A 10,052-nucleotide genomic window follows, 5' to 3' on the forward strand; every position below is an offset into this window, starting at 1 on the left:
AACATCGCAACTAGCTATTTATAACATATAATTTTACGAGTATTATTCATCGCGGAAGAAATACCGATTTTTTTTTTGAATGGCTCTACAAGTCTCTGGTCTAGACCCGTAGAATTTTAAAGGTGGAATTCATGGGTTCAGGGGATTTGATAGAATTACATTTCCCTTTGTATGTTTGGTTGCCTGAATCCTTGGAATCACGTTTCCTACGGGATTCAGTTTTCCAGCAAATCCTCCATATGGAGTCCGACCCCTCCCCCCTAACTTATCAAGGGATTTATGGACCCACTTTTTTTTAACTCTAAATCCCATATATATGCAATTTTAAGATTTGAGGGTAATGCCAAACGGTACAAAGACTTTAATACAAGAAAACTCTATAAATTTTAGGAATTTTACTTGAGTTACCAAACACACAAGGAATTTACATGAATCGCAGAATTTATAATCCCATGGGATTATAAATTCCTGGAAACGGTAATAATTCTGCAAACAAATCCACCATAGTTAGAACTTAACAACGTACATTGAATCCGTAAAATCTTACTCCAATAACCTCTGTAGATTTGCATTCGTAAAAATAGAAGGCTATTATTGGGGCGTCACACTCCAATAGAGAGGCTTCACTTGGATTCTTAGTGTCCAAAAAAGTGGTTATGAGATATCCTAACACATATACAAAATGTCTAGATTATCCTTGAACTAAAATAAAAACTTAAAAACCGTAGAAGAAATCACGGCCAGGTTTGGATTAATTCCAACCGCAGAATTTTATTTGCACATAGTTTTACGTCCAGGTTTGAATAGTTCCAACCGTAGAAGCTCATTTTACGTCCAGGTTTGGATAGTTCCAACCGTAGAATCTCATTTTACGTCCAGGTTCCTTTTCATTCCAACGGTAAAATCTGATTTTACGTCCAGTTTCCTTTTAATTCCAACCGTAGAAGTGGTTTTGCGTCCAGGTTTGGTTATTTCTAACCGTAGAAGTTTATTTTACGACCAATGTGATTGACTAATTTTTTTTTTTTGCTTCTCCCTATTTTTTTTTCCCACAAAAATTGTCCCAGAATTCACCAAGTATACAACAAAATTCATTAATTTAATTATTATCCAATTAAATTAAATTAAAATTAATTAAATAAGGTTGTTTAGTCATTACAAAATTATTTGAGATAAGTGGTTTTTGATATTATTTATGGATGACCCATTTTTATCCTATTAGGTGACGCCCCATTAATAAAATGTGACGCCACAATAATAACCTTCTAAAAATATCAATGCAGACATGAAGGTTCTACTGTACTGCGCTAACCCTTTCTAATCAAGCTAAACTAAACACGGCTCACCTTGGCCAAACAACCACCTGTACAGTAGGTTCTGTACTAAACAAAATATATACCCGCCAAAATAACGTGGCGTTAATCTCTTCTCTTAACCTAAAGAATTTGATGAAAAATTCCATCAATCAATCGGATGATGAATGAAAAGGAATTCAACTTTCCGAATATGGTTCCTCACTCATGGGATTCCAAAATGAAGTAAGTAGATATCTTCTTCCCGCTGCAAGTTGTAAATGATATGGATCTGATTCCATTATTACCAGAATTTTAAATCATATCAGATTTTTGCCTATTTAATCTCAAGATGCGAATTCTAAAGAAACCCTCTTCTTCTTCTTCATCATCAATTTCCATTTGTATCTCTTTCCTAAATCTTCAATTCCTTTCTACTTCTCGTGTTGTTAGGTTCCATTGTAGAGCTTCTAGTGATACTTCTAATAATCAACCATTTGAAACCCTAAGAAAGAAAATCAATAACATCGATATCCGAGGAGGTTAGTCTCAATTACTTCGTTTCACTAGTTGATTGTTTCTTAATTGATTTCTCGTTTGATTGATTGGGAATGTTGTTTGTAAGTATCAGGAGCGAAGCAGTTGCATACGAGACATACGATGGATGGGGCAGGTTTGGTCGATGAAAATATTGGCAGAAATGATGGAGGGCGGTGTATTTGGTCATCTCAAGGATGGACGAGTAAGATTGAACTACGGAATCAGATATTCTGTAATCGGTCTTTGAATATGAAGAACATTGTGGCTGTGGGTTTTGATATGGATTATACATTAGCACAGTACATGCCTCAGACTTTTGAGTCTCTTGCTTATGATGGAACTGTCAGGAAGCTGGTTTATGATTTAGGATACCCTACCGAGGTTTGTTCCCAGCGTGACGATCATTTCAACTTACTACCTAATACCTTATGCTTTGCAGGCTGCTTAACTTAAAGTAAGTTTATCTTTATGCAGTTACTAGAGTGGTCATTCGACTGGGAGTACATGGTCAGGGGCTTGGTTCTCGATAAGAAGAGAGGAAATATCTTGAAGGTTCTTGTTATCCTGGTGCTGTTTGATTTTTTTGCTCTTGCAATGTTTGTAACTTATGCATGTGGTAATTGTTTCTATTACAGATGGATCGCCATAAATATGTCAAAGTGGCATATCATGGCTTTAGGGAGATGTCGAAAGAAGAAAAAATGGCAACATATGGAAACACGTTGATCAGAGATTCATTTGATGAGCCTGAATATGCTCTCATTGATACTCTTTTCTCACTCGCAGAAGCCTACTTATTTGCTCAACTTGTTGATTTTAGGGACAACAATCCTGGAAAAATCCCAGATAATGTCGAGTATGGATTCACTCATCTTGTTCTTTATTATTTGTTGTATTTCACGGAGGGGCCGCATCGGTGTCTAATAGCTTGCGTCTCTTTTTACTCTTCTAAGTGTTTATTCTATGGCTTTTTCCAATCTATCAATGTGTTTTTGTACTTGCTTGCAGCTATGCCAGAATGTATAAAGATGTTCGAGCTGCAGTTGATTTGTGCCATCGTGATGGAACCTTGAAACAGATGGTTGCACAGGATCCTGGAAAGTATGTACTGAACAAGAAATTTTATTTCGTATTAGACTAGAATTATTGTTTTAGACAGATTCCATTGCCATCTTGTGAAATAGGATAAACTACTCCAACAGTTCTGATAAATGTTCAAATTGTCTGAAAATTAACATCATTTCAACTCATAGTTAGCTCCTTTTTTTATCTTATATTTTTCTTGATCTTTATTTGAACCATCTACAAGTAGGATTCCTCTGAAAGTATGTTCTGCTAAGCATGTTTATGTTTGAATGTTTCTGAACAATAATAACATTCATCTAAGTTCCCATTTTATTCTCCTTTATATATTAGGTATATCAATGATGATACCTCAATAGTACCAATGATCAAAATGCTCAGAGATTCTGGTCGTTCAACCTTCTTGGTGACGAATAGGTAGTTTGTTTTTCATCAACATATTGGTCCTTTTTGACTTAAAGTCGCTGATACAAAGAAATGTACCATTCATGCTTCTTTTCTTTAATTTTCTGAAACAATTATGCAGTTTATGGGACTACACAAATGTGGTGATGAATTTCCTTTGTGGGCACCACACTATGGGTGGTAGTTTGCCATGCAATTTTGATTGGCTTGAAAATTTTGACGTCGTCATTACGGGAAGGTCCATTTCTTTTCTTTGACCCGTATTCTTACATTAGTACATGGTATGTAGGATGTGTTTTTTGGCTTAGCTTCATCCTTTGGTGTGTACAGTGCTAAGCCAGGATTTTTCCATGAAGAGAACCGCGCAAACCTATTTGAAGTTGAACCTCACTCTGGGATGCTCCGAAATACAGACAATGGCACACCTATGGCTCAGGTCTTTTAAGAATTCTATGGTTTTCAAACGTTTTTATTTTTCTATTTGTTCTTATTGTTCTCTCCTCCAATTTATGCAACTGTCCTTTTGTTAAAAGGTAGGAAGCACTTCTCCAGCAATATCATTAGCGGGATTGAAAAAGGGTTGTAGAGTTTTCCAGGTAATTAAGAGTACAATTACTGGGATTAGCAAAGAAAATCTTGGCATTTTTCTGTTAAGCATAGTCATTGTTAAGGCATTCTTCTTTGGTTTAAACAATTTGCTAGCTTCACCTTTAATTGACTTGTCTTGATGCTCTGAAATATGCTTTTCAGGGAGGAAGTGTTGGTCACCTGCATAAGCTTCTTTCAATTGAATCAAGTGCACAGGTGTTTCCTTTTACTCGTATTGTGTCTGAAAATTGGTGAACAATGTCATGGACAAATTTTAACGCTTTAATCTGAAGCCTGCCTTTCTTCCTTATTTATGTTTTCTTTGATTCACTAATATAACTCTCTAAATCACATAGTGGTCTATTATTTTATTTTTTTAAACCCTCAACAATGCACCAATATCTTCCCTGCAATCCTTATATGTTGTTGATTTTAAGTAGGTACTTTATGTTGGAGATCACATCTATGGAGATATTTTGCGTAGCAAAAAAGTCCTAGGTATTCACTCTTTTCCTGGTTATTAGTGTCATCTATACCCTGATTTCTATTTTATCAGCATTGCCTTGGGATGGTAGTGATTTTGTTATTTTTCTTTGCAATAGGTTGGAGAACAATGCTTGTTGTTCCAGAGCTTGAGAGGGAGGTAGAACTCCTCTGGAAATCCAGGGACATTCGTAAGGTGCAAAAATTTTCCAGTTTTCTTAAACTTTCCAAATGAGAACTTTGAAGAGCACTCACTCCAATCTATGTTTTTTTCTCTTTTTGATCAATGCAGCAATTGCGGCGTTTGAGAGAAGAACGTGCTTTGGTGGAGGACAACATACATCACTTAAAGTGGTCTCTGAAGTAAGTGGAGTGAGAAGTTAATCAAGTTATAGTGCAACATATGTTCTTTGTTTCTATATTTTGATAACCTTTGACATTTTGTGGCCAAGGTATGAAGCTGCTGATGATAGCAACAAGGAAAAGTTATTGTCTCAACTCAGTGAATTGGAGGTCAGCCTTTTCACTTGCTGCCATTAGACAAGATTCACTTTGTTTTTCTTTTATCTTTTGGTGGCTTCTACAGATACCAGCCAAGCAAGTAGGCTACTAACTGAATAACACGATGTCATTAACTGTGTATCTTCAATTTTCTGATGTTTAGATCCAAAGAGAACAAGTCCGTCTCCTTCATCAAGAGGCACAGAGAGAATGTCACCACAAAGTAGGCATCTAAACTATGCAGCCTTATGGATTTAATAACCTTTTGCTGTTCTATATACTACTGGCATTTGAGTGTTGTCCCCACGTGGACAGTAGTCTGATTAATATCTGACACCAGGGTGCAACCTTGTGTTAGTCGACTGCTTTCTTATTATTTTTAATCATTGTATGCTTTCAGTTTCACAAGGTGTGGGGGCAGCTCATGAAGACTGGTTATCAGAATTCTCGCTTTGCTCATCAGGTCTTTATCCTCTTCTGTTTATTCTGCAACATAGATAAATCCCGCAAATTAATTTGGTGTATCATTTGGATGAATGGATTTAACATGTGGACCTAATATATGTGGTTGAGTACGTCCCACTGCGCCTATTCCACATCTTGTCAACACCAGTATCTGGCGTGGTAATTTAGTCGAATTATGCACATCTTACAAGTTGTTTTAGTTCTTTTGGTCTCTTATATGGTTTTCATTTTTTTATATGTTAGGTGGAGAGGTTTGCCTGCCTTTATACCAGCCAAGTCACCAACTTAAGCTTATACTCTCCTGACAAATACTACCGACCCAGTGAAGACTTCATGCCTCATGAATTTAATATATTGGAATTATAAGTAGGATGTGTTTTGATGTCTGGATTCATCACCCTAAGAAGAATTGATCAAAGTTAATCATTTTGTAATTATTCACTGATGTTAAGTTTAATAATTACATCCGAAGAAGAAGTTGTTGATTAATCACTTGACTTTTGCTTTTACTTTTCAGTAGGTGTTCATAGTTTAATCTGTATTATATCCCGAAAGATATGGTAAATATTGTTAATAGAATTGGCCTTGTTGCCATTTTTCTTCTGTTATTGTGCCATCTTGAATTGAAAACTTGATAATTTGGTAGGGGCAACTCCTAAAAAATTGTTTCATGGGTATGAGTTTGCTTCTCAGATTTGGGGAGGTCTTATTCTTAAGATGGGTTATGGTAGAAAAGCTTGTAGCAGCTGGAATGAGGAGATAGCCTGGTGTGTCGAGAATTTTAAAGGTGATTCTCTAATAGCTTCTTGTGCCACATTTGGAGGGAGAGGAATTCTTGAGCCTTCGCTTCTAAATACTCTTCCATGGAAATTGTTAGCTGTTTAATTGCTCAGGAGGTCTGGAAACTGAGTTCTCAGAACCTTAAGACTGGGGATAATGCAGCTAACAGAGATTTTTGGAAGGTGGAGACTTGATTGTGAGTTTGTGCTTTTAAGTCCCTTATTCAGTGCTGTTGGCTTACTCCTAAGGGATATGATGTTATGCTCAATACTGGTGGTTCTAAAGAGGATGAGAGTATGATGGGTTTGAAGCTACTATTAGAGATTCTTCGATTGCAGCTTATGTTGGTTGTCATCCGATCTCAGTTACTACTCATGAGTTACAGGGATTATGTGGTCGTCATCCAATCTCAGTTACTACTCATGAGTTACAGGGAGTGGGATTAGATCTGAAGCTTGTTATTCAGCTGGAAGCTCACTTCATCCATCTGCGCACAGATTCTAAGACTGGGTTTGGTACTTAATAGCTCTGATCCAAAACCTCCTCAGGGAAGGATCAAGACTTGGCCATCCAAGTTTACTTCTGTAGAGATTAGTTAGTCACTGCTAGGGAGTCTAACTAGGCTGCTGATCGTTTGGCTGGCGTTCATCCTAGGGAGGTTTTTGTGAATTTTTCCCCCCGACTTTAGGGAGATTCTTGCTGCTGATAAGGCCGATCTAGCTTGGTTTTTTGTTCGGTGGTTTATGCTTCTGTTGTGTGGTTGGGGTATCCGCGTACCATGTCAAAACCAAATAAAAAAGAACTTCTAGGAAAAATGAGAAACAGTGATGTGCATGTGTAAACAATTGTTGGAGTAGGACTAGCCCAATCCGGGAAAGAAAAAAAATAAATCTGATAAATCTGTCTGGGGTTTCTCTCTTGTATTGCAGCCTTGAAGAGGCAAAGAAATCTTGAAATACTATGGAAACTGTGAGCACCCCCGTTGGCCGTGGGATGAGACAGATTCTGATACCTGTTAAAATGGAATTCATCTTCTGTGATTTATTAATCGATTGAATATGAATATGCATTTGTTTTGCAGGTGACTACAAGGAAAATTCAACCAACTACTCAAGGGCGGGTGATCCAGTTAAAAAAAAAAAAAAAAAATCCAATACAGGATGTTTGGGGCATCTTTTATAAGAGATTTAAGCTAAATAACTTTAGAAATGTGTTCTAGATTCATAAACATATCATTGAAGAGAATTCATTCCCCTGGCTGGGGGTTGCTTTTTCTTCCCTGAGAAACAATAAACAACAACACCAATTCGACATCCTAGGTTAGGAGTATCGGTGTGAATTACCTCAACATTGAACATTTTCCTTGCTTTTCTAAAGAATACAGAATCCTTCTTCCACCTCTTGAGATGAGCCATCAGGAACACTGGAGCAGCTTGACTAGTGTCTTTTTCGTCTCCTTCTAATAAGAAGCGTAGAGTTTGCAAAAGAGGGTCGTAGAGGTAATCATAGTAAACTACATCCGAACCCAATATGATATCGAACTCACGCCCCACTAATTCCATATCATCTTTGTCTCCCCACCTCAGAGGAGCAACATTAACAGAAGCACCGCGAGAGAGGAGCATAGTCGAATTGGCATCGGCATTGAATTGGAGGTTGGGAAGGACATGAGGGAGGTCAGTTATAACGCAGGAAGAGCTTAGAATAGCTGCTGCCGCAATGCCAGCAAGACCGGTACCTGAGCCAAGCTCAAGAATACGCCGACAAAGACAAAATTCAGAAAGAGGGGTTCTGATATGATTACTGGATTTGTGGTGGTGATCAAGGAGATTGACAAGAGTAGTTGCTGCTGGCCAAAGCTGAAAAGAGAGACCTTGACAAGGAAGTTGTCTTATCACTACTGAGGTTTTAATTGAGTGAAGATAATGCTGCTCTTGTTTATATCCTGTTCCTCCTCCTAGGTTTTCTTCTTCAGTAGCTAATAACCTCATTTGATCTTCATCATCATCATTATGATCATCTTGTAAAAAGACATTGAGAGGGTTTATTTCTAAATCTGAATCTGAATCTTCTTGTTTTGTTTGGAATGGGATGTCCATATCTCTGCTGTAGATGTTAGTCTCTTCAGAGGAGGAGTTTTAGGGCAGAGGTTTAATGAGGGAGGAAGAGGAATCAGCCGCCTTTGCTTATTATTTTTCAGCCGTTGGATTTGTTTTTTTTCTAGACCTAATACCTATAGGTTGGATGAGGGTCCATATTGCATTAATTCATTCATACCAGTTACCAGAGATGATGCTTCAGAGTCACAGTCGCTATCCATGTGCAAATAAAAACACACTAGGGACTAGGGAGAGCGTAAACAGAAAAGTGCTATTTCCCGATTGTTCTTGTTGGACAAACTAGCATATGACCCGCGCCGTAACGGCCCGAGCTGATGATTGTTTTTTTTTTTTTTTTAAAGGAAGGATATATTAGAAAGAAAAAGATATGTACAAAAAAATACAAGAGATTAAGATCTCTAAAAAACAGAAAGAACAAAAGAAAACAAAGAACCTATTATATAGAAACAATAGAGTCCCATTGTAACATAACTTGTGTTGTTGAAATATATCTGAAGATATCCTTCGATTGACTCCATAAACAAATATCCTGGATAATCAGCATCTTAACCTCTTCCAAGTTCTTGCTACGACCTCCATGGACTCGCACATTTCTTTCCTTCCAAATCTCCCAAAAGATTGTATAAGGGAGTAGCTGCCAGATTACAGCTTTTCTGTTACTCACTTTGAGAATCCTCCAGCTGTTCAGCAAAGATTTAAACGTTTCCGGCATAGTCCAGCTTGATGTTATCTCAATAATGTTGTAGTAATAGGTTCGTTGAGGCTTGTGAAAGCAAAAGATTCTAGACTTAATAAAACTTAAAAGTAAAGAAAACTTAGATCAAAATTTGATTTCAAGATATTAGGATTGACCAAGACACTGATTCCACTATTACACATGATTAAATTATGGTAAATAATCCAAAACTCTAATTATCTTTTAAGTCCCTTATTTCTTAATTCACATATAATCAGACAAATTATCAAATATTAATTGTATCCCCTAAGCATAGATTATCTAAACAAAGTATAACCTATCTAATTGAATCACAACTAATGAAGAAAATTATGCAAACAATTAAAAACTCTGCAAAAGCAGTGATTGAGTGAATTATAAATTATAAATTAGAGAAAATAAATAATTACCAATTATTCATGCGTAAATAGCTCCCTCATTGCCTTGGTTGTGAGAGAATTAGCTCATCATCATGTTGGAAACACGCTCAAAAATCATTTTTATTGCTCAAATGGTTTACAAATGATGAAAAATGGGTGAAAATGATTTAAACCGGGTTTGTAACAATTATATTTGTTACAAACCGAACTGTTACAGAGAACGATAAAATGTTACTGTCACAGACACTGTAGTTCTACGACCCTCGGTTGATTGTCGTTGTCACTGTTGATGAACGACAGTTTCTGTGCGTCTAAAGTTCTTCGCTGCACCAGCAGAAAAGAATTTTCCTGCAAGTGATTATCTCGACTCTGTGATGCTCTGTAATCTCCCAAACTCTCTCTAAACCTTCTCTGACCTTCAAGAACTTCTTTTATACTCGACAGGGGCAAGAAATCACGACAATAGCTCCCCATAATTCTGCCATTGTTCGACAGTAAATAATATCTTCTCGGGAATATTTTCTTCCACTTTTAGCTCTTCCACGCGTATACAGATGCTGAATCTTCCTTATTTAACTTCTCCATGCTTCTGCAGAGACCAAGCTCAATCCAAACACGAGCAGCACACCTTTAACCACACTGTAATCCCGTGAATATCACATCCGCACACGTACTCCCCTGTATTCTTCCCGACGATTAT

At 37.1% G+C, this 10,052-nt stretch overlaps 2 protein-coding genes across 3 annotated transcripts; one reads left to right on the forward strand and one right to left on the reverse strand.

Moving 5' to 3' along the window:
* Window positions 1–1,362: 1,362 nt before the first annotated feature.
* Window positions 1,363–5,960, forward strand: LOC113342231 (5'-nucleotidase domain-containing protein 4-like). 2 transcript variants are annotated; one of them, XM_026586833.1, is made up of 18 exons: window positions 1,363–1,538; window positions 1,746–1,834; window positions 1,924–2,213; window positions 2,307–2,384; window positions 2,468–2,688; window positions 2,841–2,933; window positions 3,249–3,332; window positions 3,442–3,558; window positions 3,651–3,756; window positions 3,854–3,916; window positions 4,071–4,124; window positions 4,349–4,406; window positions 4,511–4,587; window positions 4,684–4,754; window positions 4,844–4,904; window positions 5,056–5,115; window positions 5,293–5,355; window positions 5,601–5,960. In XM_026586833.1, the coding sequence occupies exons 1-18, from the start codon at window positions 1,474–1,476 to the stop codon at window positions 5,721–5,723; spliced, it is 1,773 nt and encodes a 590-aa protein (XP_026442618.1). In that variant the 5' UTR covers window positions 1,363–1,473; the 3' UTR covers window positions 5,724–5,960. The 2 variants fall into 2 exon arrangements, with proteins under 2 accessions (XP_026442618.1, XP_026442617.1); XM_026586832.1 differs by having other exon boundaries at window positions 1,364–1,834.
* Window positions 5,961–7,277: 1,317 nt separating this feature from the next.
* On the reverse strand, window positions 7,278–8,285 carry LOC113342297 (protein N-lysine methyltransferase METTL21A-like). Its single transcript, XM_026586886.1, has one exon. It carries the CDS (start codon window positions 8,234–8,236, stop codon window positions 7,370–7,372), a length of 867 nt encoding a protein of 288 aa, XP_026442671.1. The 5' UTR covers window positions 8,237–8,285; the 3' UTR covers window positions 7,278–7,369.
* Between the last annotated feature and the right edge of the window lie 1,767 nt (window positions 8,286–10,052).

The sequence above is a fragment of the Papaver somniferum genome, unplaced genomic scaffold (genome assembly GCF_003573695.1).
Source record: "Papaver somniferum cultivar HN1 unplaced genomic scaffold, ASM357369v1 unplaced-scaffold_35, whole genome shotgun sequence".
Taxonomy (NCBI): Eukaryota; Viridiplantae; Streptophyta; class Magnoliopsida; order Ranunculales; family Papaveraceae; genus Papaver; species Papaver somniferum.

Excerpts from the sequence above, each read along its gene's own strand:
- LOC113342297 (XM_026586886.1), bottom strand. The coding sequence starts at position 8,236 with ATGGACATCCCATTCCAAACAAAACAAGAAGATTCAGATTCAGATTTA.
- LOC113342231 (XM_026586832.1), top strand. The coding sequence starts at position 1,645 with ATGCGAATTCTAAAGAAACCCTCTTCTTCTTCTTCATCATCAATTTCC. Across the intron at positions 3,757-3,853 it reads ATGGCACACCTATGGCTCAG|GTAGGAAGCACTTCTCCAGC; the intron begins GTCTTTTAAGAA and ends TTTTGTTAAAAG. Across the intron at positions 4,407-4,510 it reads GCGTAGCAAAAAAGTCCTAG|GTTGGAGAACAATGCTTGTT; the intron begins GTATTCACTCTT and ends TCTTTGCAATAG.